At 30.9% G+C, this 24301-nt stretch overlaps 2 protein-coding genes across 2 annotated transcripts; both read left to right on the top strand.

The window, feature by feature from the left end:
• The first annotated feature begins 942 nt into the window (after positions 1-942).
• Positions 943-5466, top strand: LOC108454873 (cellulose synthase-like protein E1). The gene is made up of 8 exons (XM_017753475.2): positions 943-1632; positions 1948-2049; positions 2259-2378; positions 3011-3223; positions 3330-3432; positions 3879-4051; positions 4354-4704; positions 4786-5466. Exons 1-8 carry the CDS (start codon positions 1036-1038, stop codon positions 5344-5346), a joined length of 2220 nt encoding a protein of 739 aa, XP_017608964.1. The 5' UTR covers positions 943-1035; the 3' UTR covers positions 5347-5466.
• A 9804-nt stretch (positions 5467-15270) lies between these two features.
• LOC108455269 (cellulose synthase-like protein E1) lies at positions 15271-16237 on the top strand. The gene is made up of 2 exons (XM_053019426.1): positions 15271-15550; positions 15633-16237. The coding sequence occupies exons 1-2, from the start codon at positions 15422-15424 to the stop codon at positions 16191-16193; spliced, it is 690 nt and encodes a 229-aa protein (XP_052875386.1). The 5' UTR covers positions 15271-15421; the 3' UTR covers positions 16194-16237.
• Positions 16238-24301: the final 8064 nt, after the last annotated feature.

Below are 24301 nucleotides of genomic sequence, written 5' to 3' on the forward strand. Positions count from 1 at the left end.
ATTTACGAGGGTTCTCTCATGAAACTAAGATGCTCACTAGCCTTTAATATAGTTTTTACTAAAGAAATTCCAAAGAAAATGAAGGTTTTGAGCTTGGAGTGTTCAACAACGGAGAAAGGACACAAAGAGAATAAAAACAAAAGATGGGTGATGGTAGAGATGAAAGTGATGATTTGGTAAAAAAAAGATGACAACTTTTCATCTTTTCTCCAATTTTCTACGCCATTCCCTAAAAAGTCTCACTATTTTTAAGTAAAATGATAAAATTGTTAATAAGTCCTCTAGCCATTCATCTTTTCACTATAGCCTCAAATCATTATGCCCAATAAATATTTACTCGGCTAATTAACACTTTATCCTTCCTCATCTTTCATAATTCCTAGGATGGCTCATACTTCACTTTGGTTAAATTTCTTCTTAATCTTTCCTTCCTTTCCACTACTATTATGTATCTCCTAACTTAGTATTTTTCCTATCTTGGGCACAACAAATTCTCTATTCTTTCAATTAAGTCTATGCATCTATTTAAAATTTTCCTATCTAAGGAGTATTTTTTAATTTTTTATTGGGTCTAAATACTTCCTAATTTAATACTCAATTCCTATTTATTATATTTCAAGAATTTTGCACTAATTCTCGACCTGATTCATCACTCTACCTAACTTCGAGTTAAAACGTAGATATTACACAACTCAAACCTAACCCAAGTCATGATCAAGTTTATTGTCCACGACCATTTCTACCTTCCAATAATATAATTTATTTTAAAAACAAAACATCATTAAAATAAACTTTTCGAATTGATGCTCGATTGATTCCTGATAGTAATTTAATGGGATGTTTAAAATAAATAATAATGGAAAAATTATATTGAGATGTTTAAAAATAAATAATAATATAGATAAAAATATATTATACGAATAAAAAGATATCCATATCGACATCCTATGCAAAATATATGGTGGATAAGTGTACTTCATATTTATTTCAAGGTTTTGGAGCTTGTGGAGGCAAAATCACAATCAACAATCATCCATGGAGAACTATGTACCTATGCATGAATGCCGTGTACACAAAATCTCCATCATCGTCAACAGAACCCATGCTATCCTCCATTCCATAGCCATACTGTTCTTGATTCATTACAGGCTTTCCTTCTTTTTCCAACATCCCCCAAACATCACCATCCCCACTCTTCCATGGCTTCTAATCTTCGTCTCCGAGTTGCTTCTCTGTTTAGCATGGCTCCTTACACAATTCTATCGTTGGCGCCCTGTTTACCGGACCGTATTCCCCGAGAGATTGCCAGCTGATGATAAGCTTCCGGCCATTGATGTTTTCATTTGCACTGCGGATCCTAACAAGGAGCCGAGTGTGGAAGTTATGAATACTGTGATATCGGCTATGGCGTTAGATTATCCACCGGAAAAGCTTCATGTTTATGTTTCCGACGACGCTGGCTCCGATGCAACGTTGCGCTGTACGAAGGAGGCTTGGAACTTTGCCAGGTATTGGGTTCCTTTTTGTAGGAAATATGGCCTCGTGACTGCTTGTCCGGACGTTTATTTTTCAAGCTCCGAAGATGGCTTTAAGGGTTCTTCTGAGTTCAAGGCAGAGAGGAAAAAGATGGAAGTAATATACTGCAAATTTATACATTATTTATATACATTATATACTTATTACAAACTTTGCTTTGCTAATTAAAGACCACTATCAGTGGATTACTAAAATTTTTTAATAACAAAATTAAAATATATATTTTTATGAAATTTTATTATTTCAATAATTATAATTTTTAAAGAATTAAATTAAATTTTATCAAAATTAAAATATAATTTTATTATTTTTAATTTAAATTTTTATAAATTATGAAGTCTCTAACTATATGACCAAAGGCACAGGTATCCAGAAGTGATAAATTAAAGTTTATTTATTTTTTTGGTTAAGGAAAAATACGAGATTTTGAAGCAACGGATAAGGAGAATTGTGCAAGAAAATCATACGGATGTCCCCGTCAACAATAAACTTAACCACTCATCAATAATCGAGGTATATCCCCTAATTTCAATTCATTTAAATTCTTTTTTTTGGTATTTATTTTATTATTAAAATGGACAGTGAAATTGCCATTTTCTTATATTCATTAAAAAAGTTTAAGATAGTTTTATTACTATTTGTACTTATTTTTTTATATCTAAAACAATATGATGTTATTAGAAAAATAATTGTTGATAAAAAAGTTATAAATTATTTTGCAGGTTATAAACGAGTATCACAAAGAGAAAGATGAAGTTAAAATACCTATACTTGTTTATGTTTCTCGTGAGAAAAGACCTTCTCATCATCATAATTTCAAAGCTGGAGCCCTTAATGTCCTTGTACGTCACTTTAGATTTATGAGTAATTGTTTAATTTGATCGGTTTGATTATAAGTTTGATTGATTTTCTTCAAATATAATCAAATAGATAAATTAATATAAGCTTAATTGATTTGACTAAACTAATTTGATATTTTTAAATTCAATTGGTTATGCGGATTAATCAATTATTTTTTTTAGGTTATGCGGATTAATCAATTATTTTTTTTACTATAGTCTCTTTTAAAAAAAGTTGAGTTTCATTGGAAGATTGAGGTTAATATAATCGGCCTGGTCAAGCATAGATAAAAGTTGCCCTCATGATCCTCTTTAGAGAAGGGGAATAGAATATTAACAATACATTCCCGTAAGCCCCTGGGCAAGGGCAATTACGGGGAATACAATACTAAACATGTTTGATATTTCACTCATGAGCAAGGTTAGTAAATTAAGTTATGAAATTCAATATCCAATAACCGATCAACTTAATCATTTTAATTAAGATATTAATTAATTTAACCGAATTGATCAAATAACTTGGTTATCATCACTTCTCACTCACCCCTACTCTACTTTAAGTCACATTTTTTTTCCTGTTAGCTAACATATTAATAGCTTATGTTATGTTTATGTTGTATTCTTTTTATTGTCAGCTTCGAGTTTCAGCGATGATAAGCAATTCTCCGTATATTCTAGTTCTTGATTGTGACATGCATTGCAATGATCCAACTTCAGCTAGACAAGCAATGTGTTACCATTGTGATCCTCAAACATCTCAATCTATAGCATTCGTGCAATTCCCACAAACATTTCGAAATATTAGTGAAGACGACATCTATGACAGTCAACTTCGATTTGTATTCAAGGTTGATAACTAAGATATTGTGTGTATATATATTGAAATTGATCTTTTAATTTGATGAGAAGGAGTGGTGGTTGACTGTTTTATTCATTTCTCTCCTTTGAATTCAGATACAATGGCATGGATTCGATGGTGCCGGAGGACCAACAATATCGGGTACAAACTTTTATATAAAGAGGGAAGCATTATTAGGCAGTTTTAGTAAGCAACAAGGTGAGTCAAATTGTTGTTACTACTTTCAACCATTAAAAAAAAATGTTATTACTACTGAATTAAAGGTTTTTGTATTGATATGAAAATATAATAAATTGTTATTATTATTTTGCTTAAGTTTGAAGTGAGGGAGGCTTGCCTTGACCCAAAAATTCATTTTTTAAAAATATTTTATTTTAATATTTCTATATATTTAATAAAAGATTATTTTTTTTATTAAATATGAATTATTGTATATGAGTACGTAGGGTCAGGTAAGGGGAGACTCAATATATATATATTTAACTATGTAGAGATGCCAATGAGGTGGGTGATTTTTTGCCTGCCTCAATCTCCATCAAGCTTTTTACCTCTAATCAATTGTAGCATAAATTGTTAACAAGTTTTTTTAGGACATAACAAATTGATAAATTGAAAATGTTATAACTAATGACTCGTTAATATAGACCTTATGGCACTCAAAAGATCATTTGGTCCATCCAATGACTTCATTAAAACCCTAGTCGAAGACTATAAGCCATGTTTCATAAAAGATGGAGAATCTTCAAGGATGTTGCTAGAACATGCCAATGTTTTAGCCTCTTGCTCTTATGAAGATCAAACAACATGGGGTACAAAGGTAAGTATACATTAGCTTCTTCCTCCAAAATTTTAATGATACTTTATAATTTTTTGAACATATTGAATCTAAACTATTTGTATATATGATGGATACACATATGTTTACAAATTAATTATTGTGTTTTAGATACACATGTATTTACAATTTGATGGCTAGACTGACAGAAGAATTTGATTGATGCAATACTAATACTCTGAGGATTCAATTAGAATATTTTGAAATTTAGGGACTAATTTATGCTATAGACAATAATTTGGATATGTTTGGTGTAATTAACCCTTTTATATATGTTTATGCAGGTTGGTTTTTTGTACTTCTGCGTGTTGGAAGATTACTTCACTGGATTTACTTTACATCGTAAAGGTTGGAAATCAGTGTATCTTTATCCCAAAAGGCCACAATTCTTAGGGATAAGCACCACAAATTTTAATGAAACATCAATTCAATGGACAAGATGGGTATCCGGCCTTACTAGTGTTACTATTTCTAGGTTTTGCCCTCTCATTTGTGGGCCTCTAAAGATGTCTTTGGTTCATCTTATGTGCTATTTAGAAGTTGCATGTATGCCTCTTCTTTGTTGCCTCTCTGTTTGGGGTTTTGCTCTTATACCTCAACTTTGTCTCTTCAATGGCATCCCTTTGTACCCGAAGGTAAAAAGCATTCATATTTGACATCATATTAGTTATTCTCGATTAGGACAAACCTTTTATTTTATTTTTTTTGTGTCACAGATTTCGGACTCGAACTTCAACATATTTTCGATAATTTTCATATCAGCTATTTCAAAAAGCTTATATGATATTGTTACAACCGGTGATCAATTTAGGGTATGGAAAAATGAATGGAGAATATGGATGGTAAGATCCGTAACATGTTATACTTACGGAAGCTTGGATGCTATTTTGAATAAGCTTGGCATAAAGGAAGCTAGCTTTTTGCCAACCAATAAAGTAACAGATGATGAACAAGTTAAGCTATACGAGATGGGTATTTTTGATTTTCGTGCAGCCACCATGTTTCTTGCTCCGTTGGTTGTAGTTATTCTCGTAAACTTTGCAGCATTTGTTGGAGCTGTTTTCAAAGCTTTGGTTGTGGATGATAATGGAGATCGGTACTGGGAAAAGATGTTCGGCCAAATGTTTCTTTCGTTTTACATATTGGTTTCGAATTATGTAATTATTGAAGGGATGATTATAAGGAAAGACAAGGCTAGTATTCCACTATCTGCTACTTTGTGGTCTGTTGTGTTTTCAGTATTTATCTTGTTGATTGGCTCTGCCATTTTGTGTTAAATTTTGACATTGGAAAAACAGAAAAACTTGGTTAGGATTTCTAAGTTATTTCATGTTTTTATTGTATGTTGAATTATTGAAGGGATGATATTATATATGTTGATCATTTATTTTTATGCATTTTTTTTTCTCATCCAAAAATAATTTATTTCATAGAAAAAGCTCTTTAGAGGTAATGCTTTTGGCTTGTTGAAGGTCTCTTCTCTTGTTTCTTTTGCATTTTATGATTTGGAAATTAAGTTGACGGGTTTGTGGATTAGGGTTTGAACACTTAATATTTTTATAGAAAATAAAAATGAATATTGTAAAAATTTTCACTTTGAGATTTCAAAAGCTTTATTAAACACTTTATTTTTTTATTTTACTTTATTTTTAGTTTTTATTTTTAAAAGTTATGCAATAACATTTTATTTTCTTTAAAATTTTCGTTTTAAATTATGTTAGATAAGTTTTAAAGTATCATTTAATGGTTTTAATAATGGAAGAATCTAATTGATATAATATTAATAGTTTAGGGATGTTATTAAAATGTTTTAAAGTTTGGAGACCAAATTTTTATTTTTTTAGTTCTCTTTGATTTTTTGGGCCAGTTTTATAGTTGGGCTTGAAAGGAGTAAAAATGGGTTTGGGCATGTTTTGCATGGCCTTTTTAGCTTTGTCTTTGGGTTAGTAATAACGGATTGCTCTATTCGTATTATTTTGTTACTTGCTCTATTTTTATTATTATGTTTTTATAGAGATAATTTTAGCATTTTGGTTAATTTTATTATATTTTATAATTTTTTCAGCTTAATTTTATTATATTATATTTTCTTTGTTCTAATTTTTACTTCCATTTTATTATCATTTTAATTATTTCTAGATAGTAATGATTTTGTTCAATTTGAAAAAAAATGAAGAGAGTGTCCAGTTTGGTGGAGCAAAATTTTTAGTGAAAAGTGCATCTAAAGCTACTTATATCTCATTGTGAAACCAAAGATTGGTGACAGCCTTCGCACCAACACCTGAGTTTTGGGAACTGCAATAGAATCAATTCAACAACTCTAATGGGATATTGAACATTCCCAACTCTCAAGATCACCATCTCATTAATTTTACACATACAATTTTCAATCAAATGAATGTTTCCCATAACAAAAGATTTAGGATGGGCATACCATCGTCCACACTAATAAAACTTCCTCAATGATTAGTGATATTTTGAAATGTAGAGATCGACCAAGCATGGCTCGGAACTCTAAAGCAAGTCATCTAAGTTCTTCTACTATTAACCAAAATATTTTCGGACCATGACTCAACTTTTTGAACCACCTCACCAAAATTTCACTTAACTCTTTTATAACCTTATTTGCTTTTTCTCCACGGTTAAATTCCATTAAAACCATTAGCCTAGAGACTCTTTTAATGTTAGCAACTTGAAGGCCGCCCTCTTTTAACTGCATAGCAAGGTCCTCTAGAATACATAAATCTTCACACCATCCCATGATACAAGACTGTAGAAAGTTTTTCTTCATCAATAGGAATTGACTCTATCTCTTTCTTACCTGTAGCCACTTACTCCATGAGACAATTCTTATTTATTGCTTTTTCTCCTCTGAGGGTTCCACTTGTATCTGGAGAATCTTTTGATACCTCTGGAGCCTTTTTAGTATTTGATTTATATAAATAAAAACTTCTAACATTGAAGCGTGCAAAGTTGACCCATATTTTATATCCAAATAAACAGAAACCGTTCAGACGAAGCGTCGCCTTTCTTGCATTAGTAAAGTTTGTGAATCTCACAAAACCAAATCTTTCTCCTTTTTTACTTCTCTTTTTTGGAATGTAGACATCCACAACCATGCCGTTATACTTTCATTTTCCAAAGACATCTCCATTGCATGCGTGGAGGCATGTTCAATACAAAAACAGTAACACAACTTTGTCCACTACACTTGATCATGATTTGTGGTATTTTTCAACAAAAATTATAAGATTGAAAAATAGACTTGGATAAAAATACTCATTTTTAGCCCAATCCGACTCGAATCAATTATTTTTTTGCTGTTTTACTATCATTTTGTTATTATATTGCCACTATATTGTTGTTATTGTTTAAATATTATATAATTCTTGTTTTATTGTTAGTTTTACTATTATTTTAGAGACATTTGCGCCAAGTTGGAATTATCTTAATGTTATTTAATTATAAAGATTGTTTTAATGTAATTTTAATTGTTGGGAAATATTTATTTTATTGTTTTTAATGTATTTGATGCATTACATTTTTAAATTTGTTTTATATAAAACTAAACTAAAAAAATTAATATGGGCGGGCTAAGTTAGACTCGAGCATAGCACTTTTAATCTGGGTCAGACTTTGATAGGATTTTAAGCCCATTTTTTAGGTCATGCTAGACTTAAGACTAGAAAACGAGCCTAAAATTTTGTATCGGCACAACTCGAACCCGACCCAACCCATTATCAAGCTTATTGTCCATGATCATCTTTACCCTCCAATAATATAAATTTTTTTAAATACAAAAAATCATTAAAATAAAATTTTCGAATTCAGATGATGTTGGATTGATTTATGAGATCAATTCAATGGGATGTTTAAAATAAATAATAATATGGAAAATATTTTATTGAGATGTTTAAAAATAAATAATAATATAGATAAAAATATATAATATATATACAAATAAAAAGATATCTATCGACATCCTATGCCTATTTATTTCAAGGTTTTGGAGTTTGTGGAGGCAAAATCACTATCAACAATCATCCATGGAGAACTCTGTTCCTCTGCATGTATGCCATGTAAACAAAATGTCCATCATCATCAACAGATCCCATACTATCCTCCATTCCATAGCCATACTGTTCTTGATTCATTACAGGCTTTCCTTGATGAGTTAGAAAATACTATCAGAGTCTTTGATGAGTTATCTTGTACACCCGAGGAATGTATGGAATGTGTAGTATCACTTCTTAGAGACTCAGCCTACTACTGGTGGAAGACACTTGTATCAGTTGTACCAAAGGAGAGGGTCACTTGGGATTTCTTTTAGGAGGAATTTCGTAAAAGTACATCACCGAGGTTTATTGACCGAAGAGAAAGGAATTCTGGAATTGAAACAAGGTAATATGACGGATCGATGAGATTCGCTTAAATTATCAACAACTTAACAAGGTAACATGAAAGAACAAGTATCCATTGCCTAGAATTGATGATCTGTTTGATCAATTGAAGGAGCTACTGTGTTTTCAAGATAGATTTGAGATCCGGATATTATCAGTTGTGAGTTAAAGAGTCAGATGTCTTGAAGACTGCTTTTCGGACTAGGTATGGTCATTATGAGTTCCTTGTGATGCCATTTGACTTGACTAATGCTCCTGCCATTTTCATGACTTAATGAACCGAATTTTCAGACCGTACTTGGATAAGTTTGTAGTTTTGTTTATTGATGATATCTTGATTTATTCTCATGATGAGACTGAGCATGCAGAGCATTTGAGAACGCTTTACTGATTCGAAAGATAATCGGTTGTATGTCAAGTTCAGCAAAAGTGAGTTCGTTACGAGAAGTTGGTTTTCTTGGACATATTGTTTCGTGAAGGTATTAAGGTTGATCCGAGCAAGATTTCAGCCATTGTTGATTGGAAGCCTCCTAGAAATGTATCAAAAGTTAGAAGTTTTCTTGGTCTTGCCGAATATTATAGGCGATTTGTAGAGGATTTTCCATGATAGTCGCCTACACGACAAGATTGCTTTGTGAAAGGATGTCAAGTTTGAATGGATCGAGAAGTGTCAACGAGTTTTGACAAGTTAAAAGCATTGTTGACTAAAGCTCTGCTTTAGTGCAACTAGAACCGGTAAGGAGTTTGTGATTTATGTGATGCGTCCATGAATGGACTTGGTTGTGTACTTATGCGGGAAGGGAAGGTAATTACTTATGCCTCTAGACAACTAAAGCCACATGAGAAGAACTATCCGACACATGATTTAGAGCTAGTCGCCATTGTTTTTTGCACCAAGATTTGGAGACATCATTTGTACGGTGAGAAGTGCCACATATTCACTGATCACAAAAGTTTGAAATATTTGATGACTCAAAAAGATTTGAATTTGAGGCAAAGAAGATGGTTAGAGTTGATTAAAGATTATGAGCTAGTGATCGATTATCACCCAGGTAAGGCAAACGTTGTTGCTGATGCTTTGAGTAGGAAATCTTTATTTGCATTAAGAGCTTTGAACACTAGTCTAGCCTTATCAGATGATGGTTTTATCTTAGCTGAGTTGAGAGCTAAACCGATGTTTCTTGAAGAAATTTGTGAAGCTAAAAAAAATGACAATGAGTTGTTAACCAAAAGAGATCGGTCATGAGTCGGATGTAGAGTCGATTTTCGGATCGATTCGACGGTTGTTTGATGTTCCGAGACAGGTATGCATACCAAGAATGATGAGCTTATTCGAAAGATTTTACAGAAGCACATAGTAGTTCTTTGTCTATTCATCCGTAGTATAAAGATGTATAATGATTTAAAAAAATGTCTTGGTGGGTAGGAATGAAAAGGACATTTGAGTTTGTTTTAAATGTTTGATCTGTCGGCAGTAAAGGCGAACATCGGTACCTTCGTGTTTATTGCACTGTGCTAGTCCCTGAGTGGAAATGGGATCGAGTTACTATGGATTTTGTGACAGGATTGCCGTTTACACCGAGAAAGAAAGATGCAGTATAGGTTGTGATTGATAAGTTAACGAAGTCGGCTCATTTTATCCCAGTTCGTATGGATTATTCACTTGACAAGTTGGCCGAGTTGTATATGTCGAGATAGTCAAACTACACAGGTACCATTATCGATCATTTTAGACAGAGATCCAAGATTTACTTCACGGTTTTGGAAGAAATTACGAAGGCTTTGGGCACAAAGTTGAGTTTTAGTACACTTTTCCACCCTCAAACCGACGGTCGGTCGAGAGAAAGTTATTCGTACTTGAAGATATGCTTAGATGTTGTGTAATTGGAATTTCAAGGCGCTTGGGAAAAATATTTACCATTAGTAGAGTTTGCCTACAATAATAGTTATCAATCGAGTTTGAAGATGGCACCTTATGAAGCTTTGTATGGACGTAAATGTCACACACCTTTATATTGGATGAGCTTAAAGAAAGCCGGATTCTGAGGTTGATCTAGTTAAAGAAATGAAGAAAAGTGAAAGTTATCGAATTTGTTTAAAAGCGACTTGAGACGAGCGTAAGTCATATGCGATTTAAAAAGAAAAGAGATCGAATATCAAGTTGGTGACAAAGTTTTTTTGAAAGTATCCCCGTGGAAGAAAGTTCTCAGATTTGGCAAGAAAGGCAAACTAAGTCCATGTTTTATTGGACCGTTTGAAGTGATTGAGAGAGTCGGACCATTAGCATATTGGTTAGCTTTCCCGATTGAGTTAGAGAAGATTCAAAATGTATTTCATGTGTCTATGCTACGTCGTTATCATTCAGATCCGTCACATGTGATTTCTTAGACAAAGGTTGAGATTCAACCGGACATGACTTACTGGTGAAGAACCGTAAAGATTCTAGCTCGAGAGGTAAAGCAATCAAGGAACAAAAGTATTGCACTTGTGAAAATACTATGGAATAGACATGGGGTAGACGAGGCTACATGGGAACCCAAGAGGCTATACAAAAATAGTACCAAAATCTCTTCACAGTAAGATTTTCGGGACAAAAATCCCTAAAGGGGAGAAATGTAACATCCCGAATAGGCTTAAACGAATAAAGGGTTGCGAAACCACAAATCCGAGGTAGAATGTAACTACTAATTTTCAAGTGGTGTCAAAATGGTGATTTGAGATCACTAAATCGGACAAATAAGATTGAACAAGATAGTAACTTAATATTTATGAGTCAAGTAAGAATTTAGAAGAATTTGTGAAATGGTGAAATTAGTGAATTAAAATAATTTATTAGGTCGACGGGTCAAAAACGAGGTATCGAGACCTCAAATTTAAAATCGAGCTATAAATATTTTTATAAATATTTATGAAGTGTCATTGAGTTAGTATTAAAGTTTCAGTTAGAAAATTTTGATGTTTGGATAGCTAATTAATTAAAAGGACTAAATCGAAAATAGCTCAAAATTTGTTAAATTGTGAGTAAATAGCTTAAGTATTTAAAAGATGGATTTAAAGAGCAATTAGACCCAAAGGTTAATGGATGGACGGTTTGGGTATGAAATAAGCAAGAAAACAATGTGAACAAGGGACAAAATTGGAATTAGCATAAAAGTTAATAGTTAAAAAATGATTTAATTGAAAATCTAGACATTTCTTCATCTTTCTCAGCCGTAAACGCCGTAGCAGGTCTCCTATGCTGGTTTTTCATATTTTTGCACCATGTAAGTTCAATTTTTACTATTTCTTAGTAATTTTTATGTTTTGTGACTTTTACAATTAGGTCCAATCATCTAATTCATTAGTTTTTGATTTGGTGGGTGAAATTGGAAGTTAACCTGGATGAGTAAGGGTAGTTTATGATGAATTATTATGAAATTGAAGTTCTAATTTCATATTAAGGTTGTTTTATTAAGTCATTTTGATAGAAAATGGTATTTAGGACCTAATTGTGAGCAAAATTGTGAATTAGATGTTGGTGTTGAAATTCAGAATATCAAAGGCTGTGAAATAGTTTATAATGATAAAATAAAAGTGTTAATTTAGAAAAATTAGTTCAATTGATGGGTGAATTGAGCAGGACTAAATTGTAAAATTGTAAATTTTGGGGTAAAAGTGCAATTTCGAATTTTGAACAGCATAAATTGTGAAGTGAAATAGAAATCAAATAAATGCTAATGAGTAGAAATATTTTATATTATAGATCAAGAATCCAAAGAAGAACGAGGAAAAGAAAAAGTAAAGGACTAAATTGTAAGGTTTAGTCACATTTTGTATCAAGGTAAGTTTACAGTAAATAAATGCAATATTCTTTTATTTTACATTATTATTGTCAATTTCAGCATTTATATATTATGTTATGAAAATATTTAAAGTCGAATTTAAGGTGAAGTGACAGAGGAAAAGTGTTAGAAAGCCCGGTTGAACCCTAGGAATGTTAGGATATTAGGGTTGATAGGACGTAATGAAATGAGCCATGTAAGTCCATATTAGAAATATGGCTTTGGAGACAGGATTGAGCCATGTAAGTCCATATTATATATGGCATTGGAGACAGGAATAATTCATGTAAGTCCATGTCAAAGACATGGCATTGGCAGGATATTAATAGACAGGAACGACCCTAGTATCCTTAGTATTCCGAGTGGTTCAACGGGTCAGGATACGAGTTAAATTACAGTGAATTAACAGCAAAGGAAAAGTAGATTATATTTATGAAAAAGGAAAGGTCAGGTAAGAAAGAAGGTAAGGGAATAAAGAAGAAGATAGAAATTGAGAAGTAAAGAAATTTATGATGTTAGATGATATTATGCATAATTATCCATTATGTTTGAATGTTGTGATTTATTTGCTTGTAAGCTTACTAAGCCTAGTGCTTAATCTCTTTATTTTCTTCTTCTTATAGTACTTATCTAGTCACTCGGGAATCGAAGGAAATGTCGGAGGCCGATCACACTATCAAAGAAATAACTCAGATAACTAGACGTTTTGTTTTGGGTATGGCATGTATAGAAACTTAGCTACTTTTGGTATAATATGAATAATGAATGATGTGTAAATACTTGCTAGTGATTAGCTAAGAAAATAGCTGATGATATACATATTTATTAATATGTATGATTGAATGATGATTATCACATGAAAATTATGAAAATGTGAAGGTAACCTAAAAACAGATTCAAGTAACAGAAATGATGTAACTTTGAAAATCACTAAAATTGTAGAAACATAGTTTGAAGATGAATAATATATGAAATTAAAGCTTATTATGTATATTTTCTTATGGAATAAGCAAAACAGGTAAAAGTATTATATTTTATGATATATCTGAGTTTTAGTGAAACAGGGTCAGAGCGATTTCTGGATCCCCTGTTTCAACTTTGGAAATTCACCATAAATTGTAAAAACTAATTAGAAGGTATAATTTATATGGTTAGAATTCTTGTTGAATCTAGTTTTGAGAGAAACAAACGACTTAGTCATATGAATTTTGTACAGGAAGAAAAATGGTTCGTAGTAAGAAGAGGTCAGTGCAGTCGAGTTTTGAAACAGGGGAAACTTTAACTAATAAACTGTACTAATTGGCTAAGTCAAAAATTCTAGAAAAAAATTAGTAGATATATATATGAGTCTAGTTTCATGAAAAATTTACGGATCTTAATTTCTAGTTTTTAAACTCGAGAAATGAATTTTTAAGTAACCATGACACAGAAAAACAGTTTATTAGAAAATTAAAATAAGTGATTTAGAGTTGTTTAAAAGGTAAGATAAGTTTAGTAACACCTCAAGCTTGACTCCGGTGATGGTTTCGGGCGTGGGGGCGTTACATATTATGTTCTTTTTACTATCAGCTTCGAGTCTCGGCGATGATAAGCAACTCTCCGCATATTCTAGTTCTTGACTGTGATATGCACTGCAATGATCCAACTTCAGCTAGGCAAGCAATGTGTTACTATTGCGATCCTCAAACATCTCAATCTATAGCATTTGTGCAATTCCCTCAAACATTTAGAAATATTAGTGAAGATGACATCTACGACAGCCAACTTCGATTTATATTCAAGGTTGATAACTAAAATGTGTATATATATTAAAATTGATCTTTTAATTTGATGAGAACGAGTGGTTGTTGATTGTTTTATTCATTTTTCTCCGTTGAATTCAGATACATTGGCTTGGTTTTGATGGTGCCGGGGGACCAGCAATATCGGGTACAAACTTTTATATAAAGAGGAAGGCATTATTGGGCAGTTTTACTAAGCAACAAGGTGAGTCAAATTGTTGTTACTACCGTAAACAAACAAAAAAAAAAAATACTACTGAATTAATGGTTTTATATTGTTATGAAAATATAATAATTTATTATTATTTTGCTTAAGTTTGAAGTGAGGGAGGCTTGCGTTGACTCAAAAATTAATTTCACTATTAAAATAGAAATATTTAAAAAAAATTATTTTATTTTAATATTTCTATATATTTAATAAAAAATTATTTTTATTATTATGAATTATTGTATATGGGTAGGGACAGGTAAGGTGACTCTCAACATATATATATTTAACTTTGTAGAGATGGTAAAGAAGTAGGTGACTTTTTGCCCGCCTCGATCTCGATCCAAATTTTTTACCTTTAATTAATTGTAGCATAAATTATTAACAAGTTTTTTGTAGGATATTAGAAGTAGATAAATTGAAATGTTATAACCAATGACTTGTTAATCTAGATCTTATGACACTCAAAAGATCATTTGGTCCATCCAATGACTTCATTAAAACCCTAGTTGAAGACTACAAGCCATGTTTCATAAAAGATGGAGAATCGTCAAAGATGTTGCTAGAAAATGCCAATGTTTTAGCCTCTTGCTCATATGAAGATCAAACAACATGGGGTACAAAGGCAAGTATACATTAGCTTATTTCTCCTAAATTTAATGATACTGTATAATTTTTTGAACATATTAAATTTAAACTGTTTGTATGACCGATACACATGTTTACAAATTAATTCTTGTATTTTAGATACACATGTATTTACAATTTGATGGCTAGATTGATAGAAGAATTTGACTGATGCAATATTGATATTTTGAGGATTCGATTAGAAGATTTTGAAATTTAGGGACTAATTTATATTATAGACAATAGTTTAGAGATGTTTGGTGTAATTAACCCTTTTATATATGTTTGTGCAGGTGGGCTTTTTGTACTTTTGTGTGTTGGAAGATTACTTCACTGGATTTACTTTACATCGCAAAGGTTGGAAATCAGTGTATCTTTATCCCAAAAGGCCACAATTTTTAGGGACAGCCACCACAAATTTTAATGAAGCATCAATTCAATGGACAAGATGGGTATCCGGCCTTACTAGTGTTGCTATTTCTAGGTTTTGCCCTCTCATTTGTGGGCCTCTAAAGATGTCTTTGGTTCATCTTATGTGCTATTTAGAAGCTGCATGTATGCCTCTTCTTTGTTGCCTCTCTGTTTGGGGTTTTGCTCTTATACCTCAACTTTGTCTCTTCAATGGCATCCCTTTATACCCAAAGGTAAAAAGCATTCATATTTGACATCATATTAGTTATTCTCTATTAGGTCAAACTTTTATTTATTTATTTTTTTGTGTCACAGATTTCGGACTCGAACTTCATCGTATTTTCGATAATTTTCATATCCGCTATTTCAAAAAGCTTATATGAAGTCGTTTCATTCGGTGATCAATTTAAGGTATGGAAAAATGAATGGAGAATATGGATGGTGAAATCCGTAACATGTTATACTTACGGAAGCTTGGATGCTATTTTGAATAAGCTTGGCATAAAGGAAGCTAGCTTTTTGCCAACCAATAAAGTAACAGATGATGAACAAGTTAAGCTATACGAGATGGGTATTTTTGATTTTCGTGCAGCCACCATGTTTCTTGCTCCATTGGTTACAGTTATTCTCGTAAACTTTGTAGCATTTGCTGGAGCTGTTGTCAAAGCTTTGGTTATGGATGATAATGGAGATCGGTACTGGGAAAAGATGTTCAGCCAAATGTTTCTTTCGTTTTACATATTGGTTTCGAATTATGCAATTATTGAAGGGATGATTATAAGGAAAGATAAGTCTAGTATTCCACTATCTGCTACTTTGCGGTCTGTTGTATTTTCAGTATTTATCTTGTTGATTGGCTCTGTCATTTTGTGTTAAATTCTGACATTGGAAAAATAAAAAACCTTTATTAAGATTTCTAAGTTATTTCATGTTTTTATTGTATGTTGAATTATTGAAGGGATGATATTATATATGTTGATCATTTATGTTTGTGCATTTTTTTTCTCAGCAAAAAATAATTTATTTCATAGAAAAACCTCATAAGAGGTAATTCCTCTTCCCTTGTGTCTTTTGCATTTTATGGTTTGGAAATTAAGTTGATGGTGTTTATGAATTAGGTCTGTTTTTCTGTTGCTTTTGGATTTTGATTGTTGCACTGTGAGGGTGATTGTCTTCTCAGTGTTATGCTCATAATGTTCGAGGTATGGTTGAACGAGCTTGTGTTGATTGTTCTATAGGAGTTTTGGGATGGAATAGCATCGTTGACTTGGGTCAAGATGGTTGTTTCATTGGTTTTTGAGCACTTCTTCATATTTTCTATTGCGTAGTGTCCTTGTTGGGTGTATTATTTTGTGTTTTTTATCGATCGCATGTCGGTGGCGGGTTTGTTGTCATTCCTGTGTAGGTGTGTTTCAAAGGGTTTCCTGTGACTCTTGTTTTCTATCCCTGCTTCATGGCTCTTTTTATCATTTATAATTATTTCGCTTAGCAAAATATTAATAAGTAAAATATGTATGATATTAAAATTAAGATACGATGTTGCGACATTTATTTTTAAAAATTTCATATTTTATTTTAAAGTTTTGTGTCGTGATAGCGAAATTTGATGCCGCGACACTAGCCTCTAAATTTAATTTTATTTTGAAATCGAATATTTGTAACATAAATGACCCAATGAAACAACACCAACTCCATTTTTAAAAATCTTATATTTGTCGGGGTGTCGGACTATGCCTTTGCCTGCTTCAATTTAATTAAATAATGATGTAAATTGTAAGCAATGTTATTGTTAATGTTTAGTACGTTTGCAAAGTAACTTAAGCAAAACAGTACTAACTTTAGGGCATATGATAATTGTGGAACGAAAACGATATTATTATCGTTCATAATAAAATATTCTTCTTGTGTCCATGTGCATTTAACTATCTCATTCCACTATAGTAGATTTTAACAAATAACACATGTCTTTGGATAATTATTCTTATTTATAAACTGTCTTATGGCACAAGGATTAAGTTGGGCAGCAAGTAAGACAAATGGAATATCTTAAAATCCACAAATCTCTATTGAATTGCTTTATTTTCATTTTTTCAGACTTTTTTTTTATTTTAAATTTTGGACATTTATAATGAGTGGATATGTTTACATTACTGCACATTTTTTATCCGCATTTTACTCAGATATAATTATATTATTTTTGGTAAAAATTATAATTATAGTGTTTTAATAATTAATGCAAAATTTAAATAAAGCATTGATAGTTAATTTGTTTAATTATATTCTAAGTCAGTTAAATTAAGAGAATTGTGCTAAGATGAACTATAACTTACTTGTTGATTGTTTAATTTGGTTCAAAAATTAGCAAAGAAAAATTATCAAGACAAATTTTTGAAATAGTTGATTATATATCAATGGAAGTGTCTACTTCTATTACTAAATAGAGTGTTACTTGCTATATTTGAAGTTAACAATTTATTGAAAATAATATTTTTAATTATATTAATATTGTGAAATTATTGAAGCTGCCAATTTTGAAATTCTTATTTTAATTAATATAGTAAATAAAGTTGGAAGTCAAAAGTCATATACTACGGCATAAATGAAAATAGACAACACATTTTTTGTGATGATATGATGGTAATTGTTTGTCGCTTCATGCACACGTAAGCAATGACAAGAGTTACTTTGTTTTTGGGTAATGAACTGTTGAAGGATGCTTTGGCTTTTGGATAGTTGATTGGGTGGGGTGTGGTGTGTTTAGTTTATTTTTTGTCTCACGTTATAGTATAGTTATAGTATTTAATTTCACCGTCACAGCTGTTTTTACATTAACCGCTGGTAAACGTACCGCCCATCCAAACTCACATTTTTATCACAAATGATGCCATCCATGATACTCTGAGACCACACTTCAATTATTGAAGTACTACGTTAAGTATAGTTTGTATTTATTGTGATTTATTTATCTATTATTAAATTATATCTTTTTTTTCTTAAATTCATAAAAGAATTGGAATATTTGTCTTGTTGATACACGATATCAACAAAGATTAAGAAGAAGAAAAATAATCTTTTTACTCAGAAAATAGAGTAAGAAACCCATTTCAAATGAAGGGCCTAAAGTTATGTTAGATTATATCTCTAGTCTAATTATAATACATTTTTAAAGTTGTATAACATGTCTCAATAATTACTACTATTTTCATATATTCATATTTTAAGTATATATAAGTTTATATTATATACCATCATATTTATATTAACGGAGTCAGAAAATTTTTACATATAAAATTAATTATAAATGTTTGCAGTATTTAAACATAAATTTATCATTTTTTAATGGATATATTGATAAACTAATATTTAATCTAAAATTTTTGGTATCATTTCTAAATTTAGTATATAAATTTTTTCTACATTAGTCTCAAATTTTAATAACATTTCTCATTTTTCTTTTTTTAAAAATATAATAAAATTATACAAAATTATTTTTTATAAAAAGTGATTTACATATTAAATTATACATCTTATTAAAATAAAAGTATTTTACATATTAAATTTAATTAAATAATGTGCACTCTGACAGCAATTGAAAGCTAAAATGTCAAAATAATAACAATTATGATGTCTATAAAGAAAATATGATGGACAAATGACTACTATTTAACCCCATGCTTTGTAATTTAATTAAGAACCTTTTTTAACTGTACCAATATTTTTGGATTCTATCAAAACAAGGTAAAATAAAACTGCTGAGCAATTGATGATTAAAAAAAACTATAAATTATTTCACAGGTCATGAATAACTATCACAAAGATGACGGTAAAGTTGAAATGTCTGAACTTATTTATGTTTTTTATGAGAAAATATTTTCTCATAATCATAATTTTAAAATTGGAGCCTTTAACATCCTTGTATGTCTACTCTTTATCACATATTTTTTTTCTCTACTAATTAATATCTTGATAGTTCGTGTTGTATTTGTGTCGTGTTACTGTTAACTTTGGGTCTCAGTAATGATAAACAATTTTTCATATATCCTAGTGCTTGATCATGACATGTACTGTAATGACTCAACTTCAGCTAAGCAAGCAATGCGTTTTATTGTGATTCTAAAAGACCTTCTTCTTTAACATTCGTGCAATTCCCTCAAACATTTTGAAATATAAGTCAAGATAACATCTACAGCAACCAAATTCGATTAACATTTAAGGTTGATAACTAGATCTTTTGCAAGGTTATATATGCAAAATATGTGTGTATTTTAATTTGAGATCTTCTAGTGATAGATAGTTACATTAAATCATGGTTAAATCTAAAGTCAAGTTAGATCAAACATCTAAATAGGGGTCTATTTAGGGACATCAAACTTAAAACATTGCTTAAAGAATTTCAGACTCTTTACCATTAGATTTATTGGTAAACATGATCATGGACTGGGCAAGGTTTGTGTTGGGCATGATATTTATGATATTAATATACTTATGTTTGCTCAAGCCCAGTTGAACCAATAATGTAGACCTAAAAATTTTCCCATGCTTGTCCATATTTATTAATAACTAACCCAATCTCATTATAAACTCGCTCGTATTATGTTTTAAAAATATATATTATTTTAAAAATTAATATTTTAGATGTTTTTTTTATTTTATTTTATGATTGTGATATGTTTTAGATGATTTTAAATACATATAAGCTTGACCCAATACTCAGACTCAAGTTTTGAATATTAAATCCGACCCATGTTTTAAATAGGCTTATATATAATTTTTAAGCTTTGTATTTTAGTTCAAACTTTTCCTCAATTTTAAATAAACTTTCGTGCTTCAACAAGTAATGTTGTGCACGAACAAGTGAATCCTCTAATTGTTGATAATATATATGATGAGAATGAGTTGTGCTTGACTGTTTTATTCATATTTTTCCGTCGAATTCAGATACATTGGTATGGTTTTGATGGCGTCGGAGGATCAAGTACAATATCAGGTACAAACTTTTATATGAAAAGGGGTGCTTTATTAGGAAGTTTTAGCAAGCAACAAGGTTCGTTAAACTGTTCGCTACTAAATTAATTAAAGATGTTAATAGTTTGGTTGTGATTTGAAAATACATTTTCTTGCTGAATTGAGTAAAGCTCAGGTTAAATTTAAGATTATTTTATTATTTAAAAACTTAAAGTTTTAGTATTTATTTTATTTTAATATTTATATATTTTAATAAAAGATAAATTTTCTATTATTAGATATTGTATAGGGTTGGGTTAGTCCATATTGAATTTTGTAGGGATGTCAATAAGGTAATGCGTTTTTTTGCTCATCCTTCAACCCAAAAAATATTCACTCAATTTTACTTTAACTCGCCCTAATTTGTTATAAATTATATTTATCCGAAATCACTTGTATCATAGCATTCTTTTTCATTTTGATGTGCAATATTTTTTCTTTATAGTACATAAGTAGACAATTAGTTGAATATGTCATAGCCAATGACTAGTTAATATAGACCATATGGAACTCAAGAGATTATTTGGTCCATCCAATGTGTTGTAGGCCAATTTTGGGTCCTTCTACAAAATACCCACAGCCCAATAAACCCAAATATTTAAACCACTGACCCACAAACCCAATACACAGAAGCCCAAACCTCTTACAAACCCAAAACCCAAAACCCCAAGACCCTAATCAGCCAAACCACTCGTCGTTGCCCCATGTGCGCGATCACTCAGCCCCCACGCGAGCTGCCAGACCACTTCCTCCTCTGCCCGAGACCTGGCACTGCCCATACCGTCTGACACTCCCACCACCAACACCGGCCATACCCTGCAAAACAAAGGGGACACGCAAACATCAAGTTGTAGAGAAATAAGACAATGCACGAATGGCTATAAAGAGCCAAAAACACAACATTGTAGGGGGGATTTTGCCATGAATAAAAAGGAGTTTATTTTTGCATCAATATTAGTAGATTGAATACAAGAAATATTCAAAAATACACATACAATCAGTGACTCTAACATCAAATCAGAGATTGAGAAAACAAAAAAACGATAAGGCCTAAGGTAAATTTTTCATTTTCTTTACTGTTTTGTTTCTTTTTTTTTACACATAAATATTTAAAACATTATAAATATAAATATATTATTAAGTAAAAAAAAGAAAAATCTAAAATTTACCTCCTCCTACCACTGCACGCACGGTGGTGGCCGCCAACAGCCATGAGCCTCCGGTGGCCGTCCCATTGGTGACCGTCCGTGGCCGGTGCTCCCCTCTCCTTTCTCCCTCTCTTCCTCTCTCCTTTTTTTTCTTTCTCCTTTCCCAAATGAAATTTTTAAATTTTTTATCTTTATAGGGGACCAAACGCACTGCTTTGGTCCCCCTAATGCAAAAACGACATTTGTTTTGAGTATGGGTCGGGTTGACCCGACCCGCTCCTACAGGATCCGCGTGTTTTTTAAAGCGGAAGGGCTATTTGGGCAATCAGCCCTTCCGCATTTTCATATTTTGCAATCAAGTTATTTTGTTTATAAATTAGCCCTGAAATCTATTACGCTTTGCGATCTAGTCCTCCTTTCAACGACACCGTTTTAAATGTTTGGGTAAATTGCTTATTTAACCCTCTGCAGTTACACGCGCTTTCAAATTGATCCTTTTATTTATCTTTTGCTTTAAAATTAGCCCACAACTCTGTTTTATTTAATTTTAGTCCTTTTTTGTGTTTTTTTGTTGTTTATTCTTATTTTCTTATTAAATATTCTTATTATTTATATAATATTAGTACTATTACTATTGTTCTTATTATTATTATTATTATTATTATTATTATTATTATGTATTAGTTTATGTTTTATTATACAATTATATATTTATAATACGTATATATATACTTAATATAGTTGTATATGCCTAAGTATTATTACCTTTTTCATATGTATATATTACCTAAATGTTTTAGTATTATGAATATTCTTCATATGTCGTATATATGTGTTCTTAATATACTATACTTTATATGTATCATATATTTTTAATGTCGTATTATTATGTTTTAATATTATATATTTTCATATTATATTATATACATATACTTTTATATATTATTATGTGTATATTTTGATATTATCAGTTATATATTTCTTATGTATCTCCATGTATGTATTTGATATTGTCCCATGCGTATGTTTATGTAGTCTTATTAATATTATTTATGTTATTAGCATTTTAAATATGTATCATATATGTTCATCGTTATATATTATGTATGTATATATATTTTCAATATTATTAGTCATATTTTATATATATATATATATATTATTCCATGTACATATTTCTTACTCTTATGTATAAATATATCCTTAGTACCACGTTACATATATATTGTGTATATACTTGTTTTCTTACCCTATTATATTCATTGTTAATACATTTATTTTTTTTATATATGTATACATACCCTTTTGTAATAGTATTTTTACACATATATGTATATATTTTATTTTATTGTTGCTAGTTATGTACTTTTTTACTATCTCATACGTACTTCAAACATTATAATGATAGTATATTTCTAACACTACTACTATTTATATAAATATTTTACGTATATACTCTTAATTATCTTCGTATGTGTATTCATTGTATTCTTATTACGTTCTCGTCTTCAATGCTAACATTGCATTTGATCTTGCATGCACGGTTATTATTTTCTAATATTATTGTTATGTTTGTTATTTGTTTCAAATATATCAAGTCGTTTCATTTGCTTATTTTCATTTCATTATCAATTATGTCTTGCATTCCCTTGAAAATTACGTTCCGATTTTCTAATTAATTTCAATAGTCAAGGCAATATATCGATTTAACATTAAGTCATCAAGTTCATCGCTATGTTGGGTGAACGTCAATTGACTCGTGTTAAAGCGATATACCCTTCTCAAAAAACGGAATAAACTAAAATTTCTCGTTTTTAATCGGATCACGACTAAATTTTACATTGAACCCGTATTTTTGAAAATCAAGACAACCTGTGTTTATGAGATACCAATTTTGGACGTCGCGAGGGTGCTAATACCTTCCTCGCACGAAACAAACTCCCGAGCCCTATTTTTTCTCTGGATTTCGACGTAGACCCGAACTTAGCCTTCTTTTGTTTTAAAAATAGATCTAATAGGTGTCCGATCACACCTATAAAAAAGGATCGGTGGCGACTCTTTTTTATTTCAAAATCGCATTTCAGTTTTCAAACTTTTTCACTAGATCGCCACAATTAGCGACCCCAAACTAAAATTTCTACGTCGCTACACAATGACTTCATTAAAATCCTAGTTGAAGATTATAAGCCTTGTTTCATAAACGATTGGGAATCTTCAAGGATGTTGCTCGAAAATGCCAACATTTTAGCCTCTTGCTCCTACGAAAATCAGACAGCATGGGATTCAAAGGCAAGTATATATATGCCCATAAAGGCTTAATTTGGATTTAAATTATCATATATATCAATATTAATTAATCGTCCTTTCAAATATATATAGGTGGGTTTTCTATTTTTTTGGGTTGTGGAAGATTACTTTATTGGATTTATTTTATATCATAAAGGTTGGAAATTAATGTATCATAATCTCGAAAGGTTACAATACTTGGGGACAAGCACCATAAATTTTGATGAATCATCAATGTCGAAATCATTTTTTTGAAAAACGGGAATCGACTTCATTTGAAAATAAAAATTAAAACGGGAGTCGCCACCGATCTTTATTAGGTGTGATCGGATCACCTTTGTTTTAACAAAACGTTTTAGTTTATTAAACGATGTTTTTGGTCTACGAAACTCGAGAGAATGGGTTCGGGAGTCGGTTACGTGTGAGGAAGGATGAGCACCCTCGTCACGCCCAAAATTGGTACCAAATTGATTAGTTATCGTCCTAAAGTCGAAAGTTAAAAATCGAGAAATGGATTTAAAATACGATCCTTTTTTATTAACGTCA

The sequence above is a fragment of the Gossypium arboreum genome, chromosome 9 (genome assembly GCF_025698485.1).
Source record: "Gossypium arboreum isolate Shixiya-1 chromosome 9, ASM2569848v2, whole genome shotgun sequence".
NCBI lineage: Eukaryota > Viridiplantae > Streptophyta > Magnoliopsida > Malvales > Malvaceae > Gossypium > Gossypium arboreum.

Bases quoted from the DNA above. Each gene is read 5' to 3' on its own strand.
- LOC108454873 (XM_017753475.2), top strand. From the start codon at position 1,036: ATGGAGAACTATGTACCTATGCATGAATGCCGTGTACACAAAATCTCC. The intron at 1,633-1,947 runs GTAATATACTGC...TTTTTGGTTAAG, and splicing joins CAGAGAGGAAAAAGATGGAA to GAAAAATACGAGATTTTGAA. The intron at 3,224-3,329 runs GTTGATAACTAA...CTTTGAATTCAG, and splicing joins AACTTCGATTTGTATTCAAG to ATACAATGGCATGGATTCGA.
- LOC108455269 (XM_053019426.1), top strand. From the start codon at position 15,422: ATGTCTTTGGTTCATCTTATGTGCTATTTAGAAGCTGCATGTATGCCT. The intron at 15,551-15,632 runs GTAAAAAGCATT...TTTGTGTCACAG, and splicing joins GCATCCCTTTATACCCAAAG to ATTTCGGACTCGAACTTCAT.